The sequence below is a fragment of the Homarus americanus genome, unplaced genomic scaffold (assembly GCF_018991925.1).
Source record: "Homarus americanus isolate GMGI-L3 unplaced genomic scaffold, GMGI_Hamer_2.0 scaffold48016, whole genome shotgun sequence".
Lineage (NCBI taxonomy): Eukaryota > Metazoa > Arthropoda > Malacostraca > Decapoda > Nephropidae > Homarus > Homarus americanus.
Window position 1 is genome coordinate 2,136,361 of NW_024755055.1, and position 25,910 is coordinate 2,162,270.

The following is a 25,910-nucleotide window of genomic DNA, read 5'->3' on the forward strand; positions in this document are numbered from 1 at the left end:
ACAACAATGGTGCTTGAGAGATAGTGGGTGCTGGGTCAATGGGACCAATCAGCTGTAGCTGCTCTGTTAACAAGGGACTGAGACCAATAGCGCATCTGGGATTGAGTGTGGGATATTTTGGGGGGGAAATTAATTATTTTTTGATAATGCTTTATTAACCTGGCACGAAATGTAGTTTTGTACAGTATCTTAAGATAATTCATATTCTATTCCTATAATTCTATTCCTATTCCTATTTCTTAATATATTCCTATAATAATAATCGACTTCTCGGCACCACTCGTTTATTTCAGATTCATTCCGAATTCAAATCATTAAATTCGTTTTGGAAAAAAACCATACGAATTAAGTCAAAATCCGAATTGTAACATTCAGAATTAATGAGGGCACAGCGTACACTATTGAGTTACGACCACATTGGGAGCTTTTGACGACAAAACGAAATTAAAAAATACCAGTGAAAAAGACCCACTCTGTTGACTCATGATTGTATGGATGACAGGATTAAGAAGTAGGGGAGTATAGAAAGAATCCATTAACATGTAAAGCGCTGTAAACAGTAGAGTACTTCCAAAACCTATGAGAAGTATAGTGTGTAATTCACAAAGGTGGGCAGTTGCGCCTCACATTTTTCCAGAAAGTTGCGGAACTGGTTGAGGCACAACTTTTACAAGCGTTTTCAAGCGCAACGCACAAACTTTTTCGGCAATTAATTGAAAATTGGAATAGGACCGCATAAACAAACGGGCATCCCTAGAGCCGCGCATTACAAAAATTTCTGTTTCTGACGGAATGATTCAGCATACACATGATACAGGTCGGGCAGCATATTTCTGAACTGTAATCCAGATGAGACCCCCCCCCCCCTCTGTCGCTCCCTCACTCCCCTTCCCTCGCTGTAGTTGCCAGATTTCATCTTTTACATAAACTCTAGAAACTAGAGTTAATGTGAAAGATGAAATCTGGCAACTACAGCGAGGGGAGGGGAGAGAGGAATGATTCATATCATAACCAGTCAGGCAGTCAGTAGCTTAGCAGTTAATGCATCAGTTTTTTGTTGTTTTGTTTCTTGTTATTACTAGTATTATGGATCGTTTTGTGAGGAAGAGTCTGTGGCCGGCAGCAGTGATCCTGCCGACCAGGACATGGACACGGAAGTTGAAGTGACTGAGACTGTTGACAGCCAGTCCATTGAGGCCAGTGTCAGTGAGTCAATTTCTTGGTAATTTTGTAATAAAATATTGATATTAACTTTTTTATATAAATTATATTTTGTTTTACTTGTAAATAGGCAAAAAAATATTTTAGTATTGTTTATTTTATTTTAGTTTTAAGTTGCTCGTTGCGGTTAAACTATTTCAGCAGAGTTACGGTTGCGGCGCAAAAAAAAAAAAGTTGCGCTTGCCCACCTTTGGTAATTTGCCTTCGGGGAATCACAAGCTAACCCACACAACCATGGAAAATGGCTGTAAAATGGTGATAATAATGATGGGATTACAAAATTATATTTAAGCATCTCATAATCCTCCACTGTTTGCTTTTGACGGAGAAAATTCATTTATCATAATACTGTACATATAGATACAGTATTGAGTAGAGCAAAAAAAAAAGTCTTGTGGTCATGATTGTATTCGCACTTCCTTATACAATACTGTACAGGGAGTCTCCGGGTTAAGAACGGGTTCCATTCCTGAGGACGTTCTTAAGTCGGATTTGTACGTAAGTCGGAACACATACTGTACTACGTGCATACCGTACTTCCAGAACAATGTTTAAAATCCCCCCATATCATAGTCTAAATCCTTATTTACATCTAAAACCACTTAATTTAAGACAAAAGAAGAAATTGAATGACAAAATACAATAAATGAAAGTAAAAAATAAGTAATCGGCTAAATAAAATACTATAAATTTCAAGTTTAATCCCGCTCGTATCGGCGGGCATTCGTAAATCACACGTTTGTAAGTCGGGGACCCTCTGTACTAATTATCTGTGTCTAATCATCTTTTGGCACTTAGTATTATCATCTGAGTGTAAGCAAAATACCAGTACAGTATATGAAACCCATCTCATGAGTGCAGTACTGATGACAGTTGACACTTACCAGGTACAGAACAGTAAGAACACTGCACATAACCTAGGCAGCTCCTTCACCTAATACAAGGACTCTCGCAACATCTAACTGGTAGGGATAAGTATAATATGTCTTTGAAATTCCTAAACACCAAAATACACAGGAGTATACAGTACATACACCCACTAACTATATACTGTACATAACCCACTAATTACTTATTTCAAGGTGCTTTACTTAGTTGCTGGTCATTTTGTATTCATGATTTACAGTCATTTTATACACACATTAATTTTTTAATTTTGTGTTGTGTACTTATTATTTAAGTATTAGGTTAGGTTAGGTTTTGTGGAGTGGGGTTTTAAGTTAGGTTTTGTGGAGTGGGGTTTTGGTAAGTTTGGTTTAGTTAATTTGGGTTGTCTTAGGTTGGGTAAGATAAGGTTTTATTGCTATATCATGAAATTTCAATTACCTTGAATGTATGTATGAAATTACTCGTGGGTCGATACAAAACAACCATACAATTTGAGTATGAAATGGCATGAGTATATTTCACTTATTTCCTGTAGATCTCAGCAATTAAGGACACATTTTTAACTCTCTTTTACTCTTTCTCTCCTTCCTTCCTCGCTTCCTTTGCTTATTATACATCACTTATTTATCTCTTCACATAGTCCCTGTCTCCATTGGTCTATCATCACCCTCTCTCCATATTTTGTTACATAAAAAAAAAAGAGAACAAAATGGACATAAATGCTTGAATCTATATGGATTTACTGTAATGAGGATGATAAGAAAATGAATAAAAGGAGCCTAGATATCTTAATATTCAGCTAAACAAAAGTAAGGTGTGGGGATGAAGGGTAACTTCGTGGGTGTAAAATTGCAAGTGATGGATGGAGGGGAGGAAGTGGAGAGGGAGGAGATCTGTCTTTGCTATAGAGTGATGAAGTATGGGGTATTGGACAGAGCCATTTGGGGTCTAATTGGACGGTAAAGACATACGGTACTTGGAATTGGTAATGAAAGATCGGTAACAAGAATGTGTAATGGGGAAAGTAGGAAGGAGAGGAGGTAACTGAAGAGGATGTGAAAGAGATGTTCAGTAGGAGGGTGAAGGACATCCAGGAAAGCGGCCAGTGTATGTATTGGACTCACTTGGTTGCATGAAGTGATTGGGATAAATTGTATGGAAATTTTGAGTCCATAAGGAAACACCAGAGCAGATCACATACAATAGTTTGAGATCTTATACAGCAGTTAGAAGTCTTATACAACAGATAGGGGTCTTATGCAACAGTTACAGGTCTAATACAGCAGATAGGGGTCTTATACAACAGTTACAGACCTTATACAGCAAGTAGAGAATAATGATTGGCATGAAATGATGGAAGTCTGATGCTCTTGATTCTAACCATCTCGCTCTCTCTGGGTTAATGCCCCCTCTTCCCTAGAGTACAGTACAGAGCTCACAAGCTGTTTCCTACTATGACACAAGGTGGTTGAACATAGACAGGTGCTGATTCCTTAACTCTTAGCATTCAGTAACTAGTATTGTGTAATAGATATTTAATGACAGTAATTATAACAGTGCAAAATACGTTGTTAATAAGAACTACGAATGTTATTTCCAGTAGAGCTGAGTTGCCAGGCTGTGTACATGAAAATGGGGCTTAAGACTTCATGAACTATGGTTACCCGGTACTATTTATAACAAGACTTTTAAGCTTCATCATAAAGAAGGAGATTAACTTATAGGTCACAAGTTTGATATTAATTACATATATGACCCCAAAAAATCATGATATGTATAACTAGTTCTTCAGATACCTGTAGCAATTGTAGACTTAAAATTGTGGTATCCTGCCTTAGATGGTGAATGTAAAGACTACTTACCAGATAAACGTAGAGGTGTGGCGTGAGTGGGCCTGCCATCAGAGGGTGCATCGGTATATTTAGGTTATTTTAAATTATAATGCTGTATATATATATTGTTTAATACCTATATGAATTTATATCATAGAGAGTTATTGAAATGAAAATATTAGTTGTAAATATAATGAAGCAAGTTTGACAAGTCATTTGGGTAACTCAGTACAGTATATCTGTATGGAGGGTGTAAGTGTGGACCCTCTGATGATGCCATGCCTGAAAGTAACTATTTTGTGTACTTTCTTTCTTATCAGATGGATCTTGTAATAGACTTTGCTTGGAAAATGTGTGGGACTGACATTGATCTTTTAATTAACCCATGAATGGCACTTTACGGTAAATTGACTGAGCAAATACTGCCTCCAAACAAACTTAAATGCATGGTGGTGAAGTTCGGACTCAGATGTTCGAGATGAATTTATCTTGCGGTTGTACAATAATGTTTTTTATAATTTCTATAGGACCATCAGTAAATATTTAAAATTTATTATAAGTGTTTTTCATGTCTTGAGCAATTGCCAAATATATATACACATATACCATATATATTTCATGTACATCCTGCTTTACTATGTTCTTTACAGTCTTCCTTATCTCTCTTCACTAACTACATTGAAACCCAGTGATGTAAGATTGACAAAAAAAGTCAGCATTTAGGTTCCTTCATAACCACTTGGTCTTGTACAGTCAGCCAAATAAGTTCACAGAGACCCATCAAGTAGGGCAACTGATCTGGTAACAATGTAAGGGGAGACAAGGAGTGGTAGGAGGGGACGTCCTCATTTGAGTTACAGGTACGGGTATGTCATGCATTTGGAAGTGAGGTTTTTACATCACTACCAGATCTTTTACCTGGCCCTATATTTGTTGGGTCTCTGTGAACTTATTTGACCAATTGTACCTTCAGGAAATGCTTCAAGTTTCATTGAATAATTATTTTTCTCCATTGTCATTTCTTTTCTCTGGTGTTTTTGTTATCTTTTCCTGTTAATAGATCACCTTCAATCAGTGTATGTCTAGACAAGAACAATAACATTTTCATATTATAAGTAAAAAATGAACATGATAAAAGTATTTTATTAACCTGTTAAAAGAGAGCAGTACTGTTGATTCTCTCTTACCTCCCAGTTAATGACATTCAGCCACCATTTAGTTGTCCAGTTAACCACAGACCCAATTCTATTATTTCAGGATATTTTAACAAGAATCACATCGTGGAACAATGTAATAATCATAAAATGATAAAATAAAATAATTTCAAATAGACTGAAGTTCAGTGGCATCTCGTCTCTTTGGACTGAAGTTCTTACACTCTACAGTGAGAGCCCCTGGAGGTGCCACCATCCATGGCAGGGCTTCTGGGGGTGCCGACATCCTTGGCAGGGCCCCTGGGGGTGCTATCATCCCTGGCAAGGCTCCTGGGGGCACCGACGTCCCTGGGAGGGCCCCTATTGAGAAGTATCTTCAGCCTTTGTTGAGAAGTACCGGTATATGATGTGGTGGGCTTTTAAACATTTATCTGTAAGTACGGTATGCATATAACATGTGTCCCGATTTATGTACAAATCCCACTTAAGAACGTCCTCAGGAACGGAACCCATTCGTAACCCAGGGAGCCCCTGTATAGTGGCGTACAAGCAACTGGGAGTGTAACACCTCAAATTTTCAATTTAAAATTTAAGTTTTAGCCTATACTTGCCACATAAGATAACCAGTAATGAGTAGTCCTCGCCAACCATCTTCACTCCCACTGACTGTCAGGTCTGGTAAGCAACGCACCCTAAACATCTAACTTACGGCTGGGAGGACTGATATGGGCGGTAATTCTTTGAAAAGACCTTTGTCCCCAAAAATTTTTTATGCTGGGTGAACTCTAGCAATTTTCAGTTTATCAGGAAAGACACCACTAGTGAAGGAGGAGTTACAAATGTGTAGGAGAACAGGTAGTAATAAGTGGGCTACTTTCTTAATGATGCTCATTGGTATATGGTCTTCGCCTGCTGCTGCATCTTTGGACATTTTTATGATGGCCAATAATTCTTCTGCTGTGACAGGGGATAAGAACAGCTCATTTTGCTGTCTGTTTTGTAGGTAGGCTCTAAATTCCTCATGGTGATCAGTGATGCTCTCTGCAAGATTTATGCCAACATTAATAAAATAATCATTGAAGTGGTTGGCAATGGGGGAGGGTTCCGTTACAACTGAATCATTTATCATAAAAGCTGAGTGGGGGGCCGAAGGCTGAGTGTTCCTGTCCTGAATATAATTGATGATATTCCAGGTTTCCTCACTGTTGCCTGATGCTGACTGGAGCTCATATATATAATATGGCATTTCTAACTGCTTGACTTACTCTATTTCTGATACTTTGGGAAGCATCACAGAAAGTTATGGGTCTTTTTGCAAATTAACTTTGGAGTTTGTGTTTTTCTTTTAGTATTGCCTTGACTTCACTTGTGATATAGGGTTTGGCGATAGATACAGTTTTCATTGACTTACTCTTGAGGGGAAAGCATTTATCAAAGCAAGCATTGAAGATGCATGAGAAGTTGCAGGAGCTCACATTAGGGTTGTCCGGGGCAAAGATTTATCGTAACAGACAAATTTAAGTTATGAAAGGGATAATATAATTATTAAGCAAACTGAGTAATTTAATAATATATATATTAAGTATTGATTAACATAGTTAATTCGGTACATTACATAACACAAGTAAAACACAACTATGCATTTATCAAAACACACCAGAATATTACCTGATTATTCTTACTTTAAACATTAAATACACATACTATATACAACACAAAAATGGCAGCAAGTCTAGGTTGAGATGGCCAGCCACAAGGAACCAGGGATTACAACCTTAGTCCACTACCATTAAACCATCACAGGAGAAGAGGAACACTGTAGGCCGCAGAGAAGAGACCTGCATGCTTATAACTGAAACATTCAAGATCCATTGTGAGTGATGCTAAAAGCTTCAACTGTATTTAATTTCAGTATATTTGTCAGGTAAGTCGAGTGTTGAGTTTGTAAGGGAGAGTAAAGAATCCTGACATATTTCTGTGGGACATGGGAGAGTACTGTATAGTATCCCCATTAGTTACATAGCTTATTAATTGTGTTATAATAGTGAAATTTCTTCGCAGATTTCGTATTAAATATAACCCGAAATTAACGAGTTTATAAATCAATGACATTATACAGGAAGGCAACTTTAATATACTAGATTTATTTATTTTATATACTACAAACGAAATTACTAAAATGACAGCTATGTACGTTAAATCAACCAATGGGAAGCTAGTTTCAAAAAATGCTTTGATTTCATTGGCTCATTTTGGCGATATATTAGATTGAGTGAGAGGAGTCGGATGCGCGCACAGCTACACCGTCTGCACAGAGAAGGACCAGCTGAGCCTGCCATTATTACCATCTCTCTCACAACATAAAACATCTCCATGGCGACTAATAATGAAGCGTATGTTATCCTCTTACCAGTACCTTGTTCATCTTACCTTAGTGCTAAACGTACATAGTAGTTATTTATGGTTAGGTGAGTGTATGTGTGTTGGAAAGAGATAGGCGTATATAGAAGACTGGGTAATATCTGTTTATCAGGAGCTATATGTCTCTCAGGAAGAGGTTATTACTTATTTAAACCATCTGATTAAATATGTCTCTAGTATGACTCAGACTATATATATATGTATTGCTGTCAATGTTTGTATATACTTGAGTATAAATATATCCTCATATTTCGCATGTAATACAATTTGAGAGAGAGATCAGACAGTGTAGTATCATTTTATAAAAGTAGAAATAGTTTGAATGTATTAAGGACATCAAAGTATTTATCAAGATGACGGCATTAGTTTATCTCTTAGAATTCCACTTCACCTTATAAAAAATAAAGGTGAAATTTGGGAATTTTTCACTTTATGGTTTTAGTATTTTTCAGTTATTTTTCAGCGGATTTTAATATTTTGAACACTGTCCTCACCTAACCAAACCTTCAGTAACCTAACCTAACCTTTTAAAACCTAACCTAACCTTTTAAAACCTAACCTAACCTCTCTAATTTGAAGCCCCCTGGACTCTGTTTGGACTCTGTTTTTGTAGTTGCGGCCATCAAGTATTGCCAATAATTTTGATTACCCTTAACTGTCAGTGTTTGTGTCGTGGAACCTTACAATTGGTGCCGTGAGATCCTTGGCTGGGTTTGTTTCGGCACTACTGGGACTAAGCCATCAGTGGAGTGTGTCAGTGTCATCCAAGCCTAGTCCTTCATATTGCTAATTGTGTTGTTTATTTTATTTGATCATTATTTCACCATTTATTAGCTTATTGGTATTATTTTTAGGTTAAGTTTGGTTAGGTTACATTAGGTTAGGTTGGTTGGTTTAGGTTAGTCTGGGTATCTAAATACGGGGATGACCAATTTTACCGGCGTACTAGCATTTAGGGTTATACTGTATGTCTGTTCGTTATTATATGCTTTGTTACAACCTTTATTGTCCAGTGTAGTTGGGTTCAGTAGCCACTTGGGTCTGATGTGAGATGGATGTTGTGCCGTGTGATTTCCCGAACATCAGAGACTTTCTAAGTTTCTGCCGTCTCTTCCCGTACAAACACCGGATCTTTATGGGATGGTCCTCGTGAAACCTCCAGGGAGACATTCAGTTGTTAATACACCAATCAGTCATCAATTTTTTTGCTTTTCTCGCACAACGACTGAGATTTTTCTTTACACGAGTTGAACTTTAAAGGATGAATTGGCATGGGTCATATTGATAATTACCTGGTTTGATACTTGGGTATTTGCTAACTGCGAGATAAATGTAATCATCAGTAAACTCTAGCTTAAGACACCGTTCTATTCAGAGTTTGTAGTCAAAGGTCAAATAACCTAAACACAAGAATCTGCACAGTGTCAGATTTAAAGTGCATGCCAAGATTCAAGATTGGTTTCAGGATTTTGACCGCTTTAATCTCGCTACTTTCCATCCACCTAACCTATCACAGTGTATCATTTGCCAAGACTGAGACTTTGAGAATTTCTTTTAAACTCAGATATTTTACCTTAATGTCTTCCAAGTAAAGACCAAGTGATGGTGATGCTTACAAAATTCATCTATAAACTTTTTCGGAGTGAGAATTGTGAACTCTTGGAACAATCTGCCAGAGTGTGTTGTAATGACACTGAGTGTGAGCTCTTTCAAGACCAGACTTGACCAACACTGAGGCAGGTGCAGGTACATTCAGGAGCCGGTGCATGCCCAGTATTTGCCAAGAGTGTGTAACAGAGAAGTGACCGACCACTCGAGCGGCTAACGAGCCTATCAGTGGTGAAGAGGATAAAAGTACAGTACTGTACAGTAAAAGTTTAATGAGACAACTGGACAAGCATTGGGCAGATTGAAAAACTATTCCTTATGGTGATGAAATCAAAGTGAAACTGTCCCTGACATGACAATGTTAATTGATACTTAGTTAATTTATACAGGATTGGCTGTACAATACTGAACTACGGTGCTAGTCTTACAGAGGAACTGATAGCCTTAAATGTTGGTAATTGGGGCATTGTTCCATCCTAGTTTATCTTTATCTTTATCATCAGATTCTGAATTAGTTCATTTGAAATGCTTAAATTATCAAGACAGTGAATGATATGCAAATTTTTTTTCTTTATTTCAGAATCTTGGAAGAAATTGAAGCATTGCAAGCAATCATGTTGGACGAGGTGAAAGTCTTATATGGAGATGGGTAAGTAAAAAATATTGCTTCTCATTGTTTATGTAACAGTTGAGAAAAGTCACCAGTTGCCCTTTGAGCTGGATGATATAAGTTATTATGAACAGGTGAATAGATTGTTGATGATTCCTACTGCCAGTATGTGTACACACAGTATTTCTACTTGCTGTCATAGCACTTTATTGCTGTTCTCTATACTGTACTTGTCTGGCACCTCTTCCTTTCTACCATTTGATTCACCACATAAAAAGTGGAGGGGTGATGATGACATACAGACTGTACAGTAGATGCCAGGCCATCATGTAGGTGAATTGTTCTATTTCCATCTTGGCTTTCAAGATATTGTGTGTTGTTTACTCACAATTTATTGGGCTTTGGCATCTTACTAAGCATTTATACTCATTATTATCACAGGTATTATTTTGGCCTTTTCAACTGCTCAAGAAATTTAGTCTTCTTAAGGAGTTGTCATAGAGATGGTTAAAATTGATACTGTACAGTACTTTTAGATTACAACTGGTTGATGAGTTTTTGGACATTTTCAAGGATGAAGGCCATTTGCACCCCAGTGTGCATGTAAAGGACTAGTGGAGTGATTCAATTTTTTAATATTTTGGAGAGTCATATCAGAAAACTGTGATGATGAATTTTTCTGATATACTGTAGAGTACTGTACAGTATACCAGGACAAAGGCAATAGGTACACTATTTCAAAAAAGTATGTGTCCACACACTGTGATATATTAGGAAACCACGGAGGATAGATACTGAGACATGCATTTATTTTGGTATGTAGTTTAACAAAAGTACTAAATGTGTATTTATTTCAGTATAATTAATATGGTGTTGGGTTACCAAATGTAGAAGGATCAGTAGGCCAGAGCCACACATACCAACCCTCCCGGAACACCACCAGATACATGTAGCATTTCTGAAGTCGTCGGACCCATCCTGGCAGATATTTTTTGTGATACTGGACCTGAAATATACTTGTGTAGGAATGAGGGATTTGTAATGCAGGTACTGTACTTGTTTTCTTCTTTATTATGGCAATGGTCTCAGGAAATTACAGGACCATAAGGATCTGACTTTATTGTCATAATCATTATCATAAAATAAGTATATACTGTAAAGTACTGTATGTTATTTAGTTATTTCACTCTAAGTTAACTTTGCAGAGGTGTGCCAAATGGGGTAGAGGTGGTGGTAGTGCCAGCCACGGCCCAAAACATTGAGGAGCAGCATGTGAGAGTGACCTTAGTGTTGTTACTGCCCCCGGAGTACCCAGACACCACTCCTTCGATATTACTTAGGTCAGAAGAATTTCTCCTATTGTACAGAATGAGTCTACATTAGCTTAAACCCCTTCTCAATGCAGTTGACAGGGAATATACACTTATTTTTCTCTGCACTTTTAGACATTCTTTTCTGCTGTGTTGGCGGTGGCTGGAGCAAAACAGACTTTCCCTCATTCATTCTTCCATACTGCTTTATTAGTTATGTTGTATTCCAGCAATATAATTGACCACAATGGTTCTTACTCATGTAGAATTATTTATTATAAGTATTGTCTGCTAATACTCAGGAAATCAGTTGTTTGTTGAAACAAGCTGTAACAAGTCAAAAAGCCTCAGGTTTAGATCCTTATTACTCTCAAGAAAGTCAGAGAATGGTGTTACAGTCTCTTGTTTTCAACTTCAGAATCCTTTACAGAAGGGTCTTCTGTTTTTCACAAGTACAGTACAGTACTTAGTCAGTTTTTACCTTTTGAATGCCTGTTACTTCGCACTCAGCACCCCTCCGACCTCATTAATACATCATTATGCAATTTGACCATATTTCACATATTGTTTAGATTTATTTAGTCCTGGGTTAATAAAACATTATCGTAAAGTAATAACTTTAAAAAATCCCACACTCAACCCAAGATTATTTATATGTGGTATTAAATTCCTGGTTCTTTGTCAACATAGTGCGGTTACAGCCAGTCCGATGCCTGCTTGTCTCCATGTTGGTGTAACCCACACAAATTTATGAGAAGGGAAGGAGATGTTAATGTAATATAGAACTACTTTTTGTGTATGATGTTTTGTGGATGTTTCTTGGCCGCTGGAACCAAACTAATTATTTCCATTTAAATTAGTTAAACTATAATGTGTGATTTTATAATTCACGATGTCTTCTTGTGCCTAACCAGCAAATTATCGAGAGACTCCACTGTAAATTCCAAAGGTAAAATCTTTAAGGGTTCCTCCTATTTTTTTTTTTTTACTCCTCTCTGACTGAGCGGCCATTGGTAGTTTGTGCAAGCTTATGTTTCATGGGTATTTAAAAGATTGTTTTTTCAGGAATCCACGAGGTGTAGATGATTATGTTTTGGAAAAGATAAAACAAGAAAGCAGACAGAGGTGTGAAGAGTATTTAGGCTGTCCGGTAATATATGAACTCATTGAGGTAAGTTCTAAATAATTTCAGGAACTTTCAAACTTGTTGATTTAGAAGATGCTAATGTTAAAACTAATTAGTATACAGGCAGTCCCTGAGTTATGAATGGGTTACGTTTCTGGTCCATGTTCGTAGGTCAGAGCGGTGTTATTTCCTTAGGTTAGGTTAAAGCATAACCCTGCCCGTACAAAACAACAATAATGTCCTTTAAATATTGTACATAAAGTGATTTTAGATATCATAATGTTCTGTAAAAAACATACAATTCTAATTACCTTAACCATTCATAAGTATACCTGCTAATGCTCATAGGATGGAACAACTTTTGTGGTGAATATTTTTGGGGTCCCATTTGTAAGTATGGGTGTTTGTAACTCGGAGACTGCCTATGCTGTATTTTTATTAGATACAGTAGTTACATTAGATTGGTTCTGCTTAGGTGGTCATGTTTAGTAAGCTCATTAGGTATGTTATCACTGAAATAATCAACCTGAGGGACTTATCTTTCTTGTTTGATAGAAGACACAGAGTTAATACTATACAGTATACAGTACAGTAAATGGATTTGGATTCAACTGGGCAGCAAGACAAAGTGGTTTCCCATGAGGGAGTGTCCTAGGCCTGATTTTATTGATGTTTTTCTGTACATCATTAATTTACTTGCCTGTGTGTCTTTCAATGTACAGTGTTTCATTTTGTTGATGATTCAAAGTTGATCCATCATATTCAGTTTGACCAAGACCATATGTACAATGAAAGACAAAAGTCGTGTAGTGAAATGTGGCGAAAACATATGCTGAAGGGCTAAACTTTTGGTTCACTCTGCCTTGTGGTAGGGGGCTCTCATAATGTTTCACGAGTTATATTTAATCTTCAGACAAAACCGCGACACGACTGCCAAAAATGGTTACATGAATTATTATAGGAAAATGAGCTAACTGAGCTGAGTTAAGAGAACAGAAGACAAGTGCTTGGGTGTCTTGGTTGACAGGATATAAACAGTGAAGTCAAGAAAACAGACCAGAAGATAGATCTGAACTGGTGATCACTTTTTCACCTAGATATAAAAAACAGTAGATGGTTAAACAAGGCCTGTTTTTGCCCATATTTAAAGTATACAACTGCAATAAGGCATTACAACAAGATGAATGGGGAAGGGGCCATGGTCAGGGCAGGGCCCAAGTCATTCGTAATCCTTCCTTGGGTGTTAGACCATTTTAAGGTGATAAAAATATTGAAATTTCAGTTTTTGTGTTATGATTTTATTTTCTCGTTCAAATAAAGAAAATGTGTTTGTAATACAGTATTTGTTTGTGTGTACAGTAATGTACAGAATATCCTGTAGTTCATGATTTCTCATAGGACTGGAAATTTAAGTGTTTAGCTCTTTAATATTTTCTTTATCTTTATACAGTATTATATGGTAGACTATTTAGAATTCTATCAGCATGAAACAAGTTGTGTATTTCAATTTTCTGTAAAAAAAAAAATATTTGTGGCGTCTCCAACCAAGGTTGTCCGCGAGAATTTAACTGCTAACAACACTCCCAGCTGCCCCTGTGCCATCTGCCTCCACCACTTCACTGACAGTGATGTTTTTACCAAGACTCCATGCTTCCACTATTTCCATTCATATTGTCTTGGCAGGTATGTGTGCCTGGATTGTGTATAACAGTTAACTGAGAGAGATGACTAATAACACCATTGTGGAGTGAGGAGGTGCAAAGGGCCATTAATGGGTTGGGTAAATCCACTGTGGTAGGACGGGATCACACTTTAGGAGGGTGATCAAGTAACCTCAAGATAGGGAGGAACTAGTGTGGAGATAAGTGTAGGAAAATTAGAGAGAGAGAGAGAGAGAGAGAGCATCAGTAAGACCAGCTACATCAAATAGAGACACACACACACACACACACACACACACACACACACACACACACACACACACACACACACACACACACACACACTCACTCCCTCCCTCATTCCCTTAACTTCCATAATACAAAGTAATTCATTAAACTTATTAATTTTAACAATCCTCAGCAGTTCATTATGCCTGCTGAAAAGTTATATGCTGCATTCACACCCCCCCTACACTACCACATACACCGAAAGAAAAGTATTTATATGTATAATGCATATGGGTGAGCATAAAAATAAGGTACAGTACTGTAATATGTCTGTGGAATTGAGTGAATGTCTCAATTATACAACTGTAAGATGAAAAAGGTGTGGAAAAAGATTGTAAACTATTAATCTGTGCATAAACTAGATAACACTGTATGGTAAGGATAAGAGTAGTCAGGGTAATGAAGTCAGACACATTTAAGTACACTGGGAGATGAATAAGCAACATTTGTTTATATACAGTTAATCTCCAAACTAGATCGGTTTTATTGCAAGCAGTTCTATGAATTTTCCATCTGTACTTGGCAATATTTTAAACTCACCCTCTCTGTTATGTGCTGTTGACAGGTATAAAACAAACTGTGAAGAAGAGGCTGCAGCAGAGGAGGAAGAACCACAGCCAGCATGGATGGCCAGAGAAAAGAAACAACTGATGTGTCCTGTCTGCCGGGACCCCATCCAGACTGAGGTACAACACATGCACTGTATCTGGGAATTATTGTATATGTTTATTGAAATTCAGTACTGTATTGTGAGAGTTGTATTTATTACAGGTAATGTAATTTTATTGGTGAGGGCACAAGGGCATGTGTATAAGGAGGGTACATAATCCTCCACACACTGGTCAGGAGGAGCTGGTGATGGTTGATGCTGGGTTGTGGGAAGTGACCCAATAGATATTTGAGGCTTTGTTTTGGATGAATGACACTAAGTGTAGGGTAAGTCTGTGTCTCAATCTGGTCTCCATTCCAGTCATCCTAAATTAAACCAGGAAAAGGATTAAAAAGAGTACAGTACATGTGTAGGATTAAATCTGTCTTTTTATCATGTCAACATTGAGAGTGAATGTTACTATATATGTTATTTTGGCTAAATAATTAGTTAGCCAAAGTTATAATTAAAAAAATATATTTAGATTACTGTGACATGGGTGTTGGGGAGTCAGGTCATAACACTCTTGTGGTTTACTCTTGGGCCATCAGTTGTAACAACAGGTGATCTGGATCTTGTAAGTCTTGATGAAGGCTTTTAAGCATAAAAATGATAGACCTTGTGGTGTGAGTTTATTCATTCTCTTTGTACTCGGCCATAGATTATGTCTGAAGTAGACAGACATTATTATAACTGTCATAATTATTAATAGGAGTTGGTTACACATATCGCCTGAGATTGATAACCGTTAATTGACGTGATTATATTTCTTACAGCTTAACAGTACTGACCTGCTGTTAGCTCCCCCACCTGAGGAAGAGGAAGGTGTTGAAGACTTCAGAGCAGACAGTCCCGAGTTACTTGCTCTTCAGCAGCGAATGGCTGACCTTTATTTGCAACAGAAAGAAAAGGGAGGAATAATTGATTTGGAGGAAGAAAAGAATAAGTTCTTGCTTTCTTCAAACAGAGTAAGTAGTCTATCTGTCTGTATGAATTCAATTCCAAACAGTAACTTGAGAGGAACTTTGCTAGTTGAACAGACTAAAGATAAGCTGCTTCAAATCATGAATATCTGAACTGCATCTGATAATGATCATTTTATTTAAATATAATGATATTGTTGTTACAGGCAGATTCTTGTGAAGGACTAGAAGAGGGAGTCGAAGACGTTGCTAGAATTAATATTCCCGATTCTCCTGTTGAACCACGACAAGAGGAACCAACTATTCCACCTCCCAGTAGGAGAGGTGGTCGTTCCTCACACCACAGATCCCAGGGGCAAAAATCCCAGGGTGGATATGGTCGTCAGCATTGGAGGAATATGGATCAGGGAGGAGATGGCAGGTACTGGTCTGGGAATCGTGGTGGGAGGGGTGTGAGTGGTAGTCGTGGTAGAGGGGGAAATAGTCGTTTTGTTTATCACAATTCTTCTAGGATCATCTCAGAACCTCAGGAATACAGTTCTGCAGACTATAAGACCACGTGTGTAATAGACAATGGGTATGGCACCAAAGGTCATGGCAAACGTGAGGGCAACTCCCACGAAAATGGCAGCATTTATACCTCCGGAGATAACCGAGCCAGAGGTAACGAAGTCGGCAATGGTGCGGGAGGAGTATGCAGAAAGGGCCCCAAAGGTTCTGGAAATCGACAGAGATACGGTCCCGGGAGGGGTAGGGGCCGTGGACCACCACCACCAGGGTTTGCCCCATCATCTTTCCGTCATTCCGCTCAAGACTGGAGTTGACGATTGTGGCTTGCAGGGTTATGTCCACCCTGTCTCTTCTTTACTCTCTGTCTTCTTGTCTATTTACCAAGTATTATGATTGTGACTTCTTTAACCTTGAAGTATTCAGCTTATTTAACTTCAAAAAAAATTAAATGTTATAGAAATAGTTTTGATGACAACTTTATGCTTGTTCATTCTAGATCAGTAGTAAAATGTGTTAAATGTGCGTATATGTCATTACTCCGTATTTCCTCCTTACTTTTCAAAAATTTGTATTTAAGATATAAGAGTAGCAATATCTTGTCATTTGACATAAGATACTCATCCGATTTTAGAATAAGAAAAGTCAAGATTTCCTTACTACTGCTATATTTACAACTTTGACAGGAAAAAAACATTGAGCACACTTCCCATATGTTGGGGGAGCAGTATAACATGAAGACCAAAGGCGGTCATGTCATCAGAGTCTTGCATAATGTAACACTACCTACAACAGTTTCCTCTCAACCATTTGGAGGCTCAAGCACACAAAATAAGCAGCTTTGTTTCACTTTATATTGTAAGTATCAGTTTGTATTTGGTTTATTGAAAAATTTTATTTTTTATATGCACAAAATAATTACTTTATATAGTAGGTTATTTATCAGATGATCAAGCGTTAGTTTATTTGTACATGATCTTCTGAATTCTTTTGTAAGGGATGAGGATTACTTGAAGGAATGAATTTCTTTTAATTTAGTAGTTAAAATTGGTGTAAATAGTCAATATTTTGGAGTGTGTGAGTGCCTGCACAGTATTCTGAGAGGGTAATGGTACACATCTGACTTAAGAATATTAAATTATATGCAGTCTCACATTAATGTGAAAACACACAAGTATCCTGTACACAAAAATATGTGAAAACACAAGACTCTACCTTACTGCCCCAGTTCACCTGGGAGGAAGTGGTATCCACAAAGCCTTCCAGATCACATTGCCAGCATTTCTATTGTCATGCTTGGCATTAGACAACAGGAGTAAATGACCAGGTGACAGGGAGGCATACCACTTAGTGGGTGACCATCACATTCCAGACAGCTAGATCAATGCCCCCAAAAGGACAGCAAACTTTTGCTGGTTTATGGGCACACTGGCACACATGGCACTCAAAAGATGTTTTCCAGTCATGATACAATATTACCATGCCATTTAAGACAGCTATGTGGGAACAGAGACTGAGTGAGTCAGGAAGCTGCCCATCTACACAGTAATCGTACCATGCCAGCAATGCCACCTAACAGCATTGCCAGCCCGCTTTGTCGATGAATTCAGTCTTGTGATTAACTGCGGTAATCCAAATTCGTGCCCATGTAAATTAAAATAGGGTAAAGATGGAACAATTACAGTACTGGATATTATTCCAAAAATCTTTAAATAAATTTGCTTAAAACGTGCGGTGGCAGCAACAGTATATTACGGTAGTAGAAAAGAAGGGATGGTTGGAGAAAACAATATTTACCATGAGTTAAGGGATAAAAATATCCTCAATTTGTAGTGAATAATCATAAAATAAAAATTATGGTAGGCAACGGGGAACTTAACAAGTAGAAAATTTTGTGTATATGGGAATTCACATTAGCTGTGATGGTAGATGTGCAAAAGAAATCAAAACGAGAATGGGTCAAGGAAAAACAGGATGGATGAGTGAAATTAAAAACTGGATCCCCAGAGAGAGACAAAATCTCAGAGGATTGGTAAAAACAGGCCGAAAACATTTGAAGTGAAGGGCTGCGGCCGCCAACCCTCGGATACGAGGATTTTTCTTTTGATTGATTGATTGATGAGGCGAAGGGTCTTTTAAACACATCCAACCACATGTGGTAAACCCAACCTCCCGCACTACCTGTATATCTTACATATATGTTGGAACAAAACATTGGTGCACTAACATCCTGCCAAAGATGTGGGATAACACACTATACCTGTTTCGTTATTTTATTAATGCAATGAATCGATAAATAAAAGAAAAAAGTCACCAACATCTGGGTTTGGTAAAGTAATGTTAGAATGATATATACTATACAGTACAGTCAACCCTCGCTTTACGCGGTCCCACGTTTCCACGTTTACGCGGTACCCTGCCGAAACCGGAAAGCTCACATTCCGCGGTGCGTGTACCCCTTTACGCGGAGAGCGGCTGGCGAGCCGCACCATTTTTTGATCCAAACCTCCCGCCATCCGCCATGTTGTGTAAGCGGCGCGAGCAGGGTGCGCACAAGGTCGCCCAGTCATCAAAACATTACCGAGTTCTTCACCCGCCACCCACCACAGCCGGCCCAAGTCAGTGATAGTGATAATTATAGTGAGGATATGGACTTATATGGACTTTGAGGGGTTTGACAAAGAGGCCCTGCAAGCCTCTGTGGTGGATAGTGATACAATTGATACAAGTGATACAGGTGAGGGCCAATAATCTGCCCTCTGCCTCGGAACCAACCCCCCATCCCCGTGTGCCCAGCCATCTTTTCTACTAATGTAAGTGTTAAAAAACCTAATATTATTGATATTTCTCTTAATTATTAATTGTGTGTGCATACCATCATAAAATTATGAAGTTATTTTTACTACAACGTAGGTATTGTGTCTGAAAAAGTGGAGTTTGGGGGTCGGCCCGGTCTCTATTTCAATTAATCCCATATGTTATGTTGTTCACTTTACGTGTTTCTCACTTTCCGCGGTACCCTGTGGGTTGAATTAACTGCGTAAAGTGAGGGTTCACTGTATATTGGATGTGTAATGTAATTGAGTTTTTATGTGTTTTCACATAATTTTTGCTGCTTTGTGTGGCCCAGGTACATGCTTGTTTGTGTCAAAATATTATAAAACTTTATAACTGAAAACTGTAGATATTATGTACTGCACTATATGGAGGAGATAGATGAATAAAGGATATAAATGTCATCCTGCCATGTATGTACAGTATATTTTTATAAATGTATTTTTGTGCATTCATGAAGGTGGCTCTTATAGAATCCTAATGGAATATTCAGTCAATTAGCTAGTTGAGGAAATGTCCAGATGAAGTGCTTAAAAAGAGAATACTGTACTATATTCAGAAACAACTATACGGGTACTGTACAGTGATTTATTCATGGTTGGGCATTGGATTTAAATGCAAATTAAAGTACAGGCACAACAGTTTATATTTATACCATATTTTAATGTTGTGATGATTTATATTTAGTTTCATTCAATTGTAATTTTCAACTTTACTTTGTATATTAATATATTTTGAAGCAAATTTAATGTACTGCAGGAAGGAACGGATCTGACTTTCTGTCAGTATGATTAGAATCTAATTATGCTTGGCTAGCTGTAAAGTTACAGCTTTTGCTTGATTTCAGATTATTTTCTCAGCTGTGCAATTACCTGTTCAACAAAAATTCATTCTGTTTTAATTTGTCACTGTATCTACTGTTCATTTTGAAGAATATATATTTTAATTCACCTGGCAGCAACTTTAACAGAGGATGCTGAACTGTATGAAGCAAAAGTAGGCACACACAATAACTGGTTGGGACAGCTGAGTTGCATCAAGTGAATGTTACTTGATGAGAAATATATACGTACAGTATACATACAGTATGTATGGTAAGCACAAGTATGTTGTTATGTTCAGCAGTCCTAGAATGGTTGAAGCAATACATGGTCCATGACTGGGAATGGTAGAATTTGAGTGTCATCAAGGAATGGTGTTCTAGATTTAAAGATGGAAGCTGTGGGCCAATATAGGCATTGGTATTTTCTTTCTTGCCATTTATTGATTGAGACATTCCAACATTTTGGCTCAGTGCTTTTAATAGGTAAAGGCAACAGGACAGTGCTTAAATTTGATTTATGACTTATAGAGAATATTCAATATAGGTAATAGATTGTTTCCATAAGAAGTGAACAACACATTTTTTGGAGAGAAAATGACTTGTTGCTTTCCTTCTCTTTACTCTTGTTAGTGACAGGAGGAATAAAGTTCTGGATTAAAACGAAAGTACTGTATACAGGTATTATTTTTGTTGATGAAATTGTGAAGGTGGAATATGACTAAGTTTGATTAGGAGAAAAGACTGAAATATTAAGAAGAGTGAAATTTAGGGATATTGAGTTATAAGAGTACAGTTGGTAGAATAGGTACAGTCGCTATTGTACTGGACTGGTAGTCTAGTGGTCCCAGGTTCAAACCTTCCTAAAGGAGACAGTGTTTGATTTACATCTGGTGTTGGCTGGTACTGTACTACTGTCTTAGTATTGCCAACGCCCCACTACTGTCATAACACAATAAAATGATTAACAAATATCCAAATGAAATCATGTATCAAAGACCATACACAGTATTATCCTACAGGAATATAGTACATTACTGTACTTACTGTACTATCAAACAAAATGTGAAGACAAGCAATTACTCATGCTGATACAGTTCCATGAGTAGGGCAGTCAGATCATCTTTATATTACTACTGTATCTATTTAAATACTGTACAGTACTGTATCTCTATACTGCCCATGTATGTTCACAACTTAATTTAAGAATGGGAAAAGTTACAATTTGGGATTTATATTTGGCATACTGCTTATGTAGACTATACCAGGACAGCCTTTAGCATAGCTGTGTTTTTTGAGACAGAAGGTTCATTTTCAAAGTATCCAGTGTAAGTTGGTCCAGTACCACACTTAAATGCAGTCTAGGGAGCATATTTAAAAGGGATCAACTATGTGCCAAATGTACTGGGAGGATATTCTGTATCTGCCATCTTCCTGTGTTGCGAGAAACAGCATGTATGATGCATGTACTGTACTCTATTCAAGTTTTTTGTTGAAGATGTGTAAAACATTCCAAAAAAGGGAAGTCTGCATATTTATATTTATGGAAGTGTCTCACACCACCATTTGATATTCTTACAGACAGCACAAAATTAAGTAGGTATATTATAACAGTACTGTAGTTCATGTGTAATGAATTATTTTTTATTCTGTGATATAATTGAAGTCACCAAATAATTATTTTGGATCTCTAAGTTTCTGTTATAAATTACAAAGGATTTGCTCTTCTTTCTAAATATTTGTCACTGCCACATGAGTGGTACTCTACCCTAGAACAGCAAACTCTCCTCATTTCCCGTGTCATATATTCCTGGAGGGAGGCACTACGTGAGCTCATTTTAGTGTAATTTTTTACCTTTTTGTTATTTGTTGTAAGTTTTTCTTTAGGTATATTTATATACTGTATTAATATTCATTACAATCTTGTTTCTTTAGCCAGAAGCAAAGTGTGCTCACAAGAGAAGTAAGGCAGGAAATTAATCCCTACACTCATATTTACTGATTTCCAGTTAATGGATCATAAAATGTCTGGTTGTCATTAAATGTTCTTAAATACTATTTTGTCAGAGAGAGGGGAGAGAAGCACTACTTTTTAAGAAAACACAAAATTGCCAAAGTTGGAATTGATATTTTCATGTTTATTGCATAAATGTATCAGCCTTAAACTTAACAGAGGCTAATAACACATTAAGGTTACAGATAATACCTTTAAAGTTAGATCAAGGCCAGTGGAGCATATAATATAGCCTGATCAGTTTGTTGATGGTAATTATACCATCAGTCAGATCAGTGCATGGCTACATGTGCATCAACACATTTGGCTCACCCAACACTGAAGGTAGATTTGTACAATGGTGATTAGAACTAAGAGTTGCCTATGTACTGTGACTACCTTTTTTTTTTTTTTTTTTGATGGGGAATAGCCCACCCGGGCACAAGTCATTGACCCACAACGGGGCCTGGAAGGGCGAAAAAATAAGAGTAAAAAGAAATTAAATTTAGAAGAGAAAAAGATTATTAATCTACAGTACACCATGAAGATGCTGGAAAACCAGCTTTTTGAAATGAGACAGATTGTAAGATTATGGAAACAGAAGAAGGTAGAGCATTCCACACTTTGGCTGTGTGAGGGAAGAAGGATGTACTATAAGGGGTTATTCTAGTGTGACTGAAAGCCACAGAGAAATGGTGGGCATCAGGCAAGACAAGTGTTACGACCCCACGCCCTTGCCGGCGGTACACAGGATGCCAAATCCACCGAACATTGCCCGTTACAGTACCTGTAAAAGAGAGAGAGTGAAGCAACATTGTGGCAAAGAGAAAGGAAAGAGAGATTATCAACTAAAGGAAGAGAGTTAATAAGACGAAATACCTTTGATTCCACCCTATCTAACAGTTGGACAGAAAAAGAGCCACCCCAGATAAGAGAGCAGTATTCCAAGTTAGGACGAATGAATCCCTTATAAACTTGAAGCAACTGCTTAGCAGTGAAGTAGCTAAGGCATCTGTACAGCATTACCAGCTTTCGGGAGGCAGCTTTAGCAATGTTGTGGATATGTGGCTTCCATGACTTGAGATACTGATAATAATACTGTATTTTAAACGTTTTTGTATCTTTAAAGAAATCCATGAAACAAACTGCTTCTTTTTGCTCAATGTTACTGAACCATTGTTAAAAGACTCCAGGCAGAATATCTTGTTTTATATGAAATGGGGGAGTCATCTAGTTTATGTAATATCTTCTCAAAAGAACTGTTGGGATATATATTGACTAACAACAGCAGTTTCTTAGATGCAATAATGATTAGTGTACAGTGGATGTCAGTGTAGCAAGAAGTGGTAATTTTTTTTGAAGTATGGAAGATTTGAGACAACGAATGACACAAAGTGAAGGGAGATAGTGTGCTCTTGACTCTGGCCAGGCTGCTCCAGTGGAAAATGACCTTCAAAATTAGGGGAAAAAATTGCTTTGGAAGAAATTAGTGTTAGGGCATAAGAAATGTCTTTGTATAGCTGAGGTGTCAAAACAATGAATATATTTACTATATGAAGCTATAGGAACACAGGAAAGTCTTTCTCTGGTAACCACCCAAAGTAAATACCTGTACAATTACTACCTAAAACTCGATAGTAGTAATTTACATCAAGTTGGTTGTAAGGTGAAAGCCTCGTGCTGTTAGGATTAAGGTAAATTGTTGCACATCAATATTTATTTATATATTGTAAGAGTAATGTTGTACTTGCAAAATACACATACATATAGTTCCCCTTTAACTGTTGTAACTGTGCAATATATTACAGGAACTATGAATATGTTTTGTTACTCTTAGTGCACAAGTTACCAATGTTTTCTTATAAGCTATTACACACATTGTCATTGCACCTGCATGTTACTGTAAATATTTATTCTTTTCCCATTTCTATACCTCACTCATCCTCTTTACTTTTTGCGACCCAAATTTTCCTCCATTCTTCATCCCTCATCCATTCAAACTGAGCTTCTGTGTATTATTTCTAAATCTTTTCTTATTTTTGTAGTACTTATACTATGGTATTTATAATCGATCCATTAAATACTTACTTCATGAATGGCATTGGTTTTCAATGCTGTGTATGTATTCATAGTCAACATAACCAGTGAAGATGTATTGAAGAACTGTTTCCTCCCAACCTCATATGAAGTACAGGCCACCAATAAAATGTCTGATAAAGACTTTCATATAAGTATTTTACATCATCCTTACTTTTACATGTTTGAAAATTTAACTAGGCAAGGAAAAATGAATTAAATACATTATGTAAAGGTTATGGATATACAGTAGTTGTTTAGAATTTGTTTTGTGTAATTATACCAGGCTCTTAAAAATGCATGAGGCAGACAAACTTTAAAATGGGTCTCTGACATTATTTCATATTAAGTTCAAGACTACAACTGGGTGCCTCATCAAACTGCTACAGCTGAAAAAACATTCTTTTAGGCATCAAGTACAGTAGTCTTTTAAATGACACGTGGAAAATTAGTTGGAATCAAGAAGGTGATTCTGCATACAAAAATGAAATGACCTGAAGCAAAGAACTAATTAACTTTGACCCTATAAAGAGCACAGGTAATGCTTACATCCTAGCCAGGTTTTTAGGGATGGTGTCACTGAATTAAAACCACAAATAACACACAATCAACTTTTCCATTAGTACTCGTACTGGGTCAGATGAATTTAAGTTTACCAGAGTAATGCCCATCTACAAGAGCAATAGGTCTGATGAAGGTAATTATATGTCAGATTAGTACTGTGTCCTGTGTATTATATCTAAAATCTTGTGTATTGTGCTGTATATTGAAACACTGATATCTTCATGACAATTATATTATGTACAATTACCAGTCGGGTTTTAGATGCCCTCATTTAACTGATCATACCAGACTCGTATAGGTAATGGAAATCACACAATTATGGTAATATTCGATTTACAAGAAGCCCTTGACATAGTGGATAATAATGACACCAAAAAAACAAAGTATACTCACATCCAGGGCCCAATTATGAGCTGTGGGGGCCCTGGGGCAAAGTAACTTGTGGGGGCCCTTGCCACTGAAACTTCATTGTTAAATTACATACTGGTGACTAGTGTCACAGTATTGTATAATACGGTGAAGTCAATCAACTTTGCGAATATTTTCCCTACTTATTTCAAAAGTAAAATAAATGTATATGTAACATAAGTACCATGTATAGTATACAAAACACATACTGTACAACAATCTTTTTTGTATGTCACAGTATTTAAAAAAAAATATATTATTCATAGTACTTCACAAAACAGAAAAATTCTTATCCTATACTGCAAGTGCAAGCAGTCTGACGAATTATTTATTTTTCCTTAAAATGTATTGCACATAAAACATATATCTGAACTCAAACAAAGCAGATTTACGTAATTCCTGAACACCATTAGGAAAGCTCTAGCTAAATATATGAATTGTGTATACGGACGAGACAGTTGCCAGATACCTCAATAATAGCGCCATCTATTGGCTGCGTCCTAAAGCTATTAGTGACGTCATAGACGTTGCTGTGACGTCATGAGTGATGTTTTTTACTTATTCCATTTATTTTAGGCATATCAATCTTCATTTATGTATGCATGTATGTATACATGCATACTCCATTGCCTCAAGATATTTTCACTTGCACAATTATCATACAAAACTTCTGTGCAATTCCTCACGGTTCTCGTATATTCTGGGAATGTCTATGGCATTTTGCCATCTGCAACACCTGTCGTCAAATTCGTTTCAAGTGAATCAGAGTGACTGATGAAGCTGCTGCCTCTGATTTGAGATGTATTTCAATATATAATTGCACATTTTTACTGTAACTCACAAGAGGTTAAATATTTAAGTTACCTATCTCTGTCCTTTGGGAACCGATGAAAATGAAAATGTGGATGTGTATTCTTTCTCCTCTTGCAAATAACTCAGGGATGATCACCCCGGCATGGTGCACCGTGCGGCCACAAGTCTCGGCTATAGAGGGAAAAATGAAAACGTTACCACAA

The 25,910-nt window shown here is 37.1% G+C and overlaps 1 protein-coding gene across 1 annotated transcript; it reads left to right on the forward strand.

Annotated features, from left to right (window-relative positions):
- The first annotated feature begins 7,357 nt into the window (after positions 1 to 7,357).
- On the forward strand, positions 7,358 to 16,723 carry LOC121856177 (E3 ubiquitin-protein ligase RNF25-like). The gene is made up of 8 exons (XM_042351509.1): positions 7,358 to 7,488; positions 9,705 to 9,773; positions 10,940 to 11,074; positions 12,110 to 12,215; positions 13,720 to 13,853; positions 14,685 to 14,805; positions 15,545 to 15,736; positions 15,898 to 16,723. The coding sequence occupies exons 1-8, from the start codon at positions 7,469 to 7,471 to the stop codon at positions 16,513 to 16,515; spliced, it is 1,395 nt and encodes a 464-aa protein (XP_042207443.1). The 5' UTR covers positions 7,358 to 7,468; the 3' UTR covers positions 16,516 to 16,723.
- The last annotated feature ends 9,187 nt before the right edge of the window (positions 16,724 to 25,910 follow it).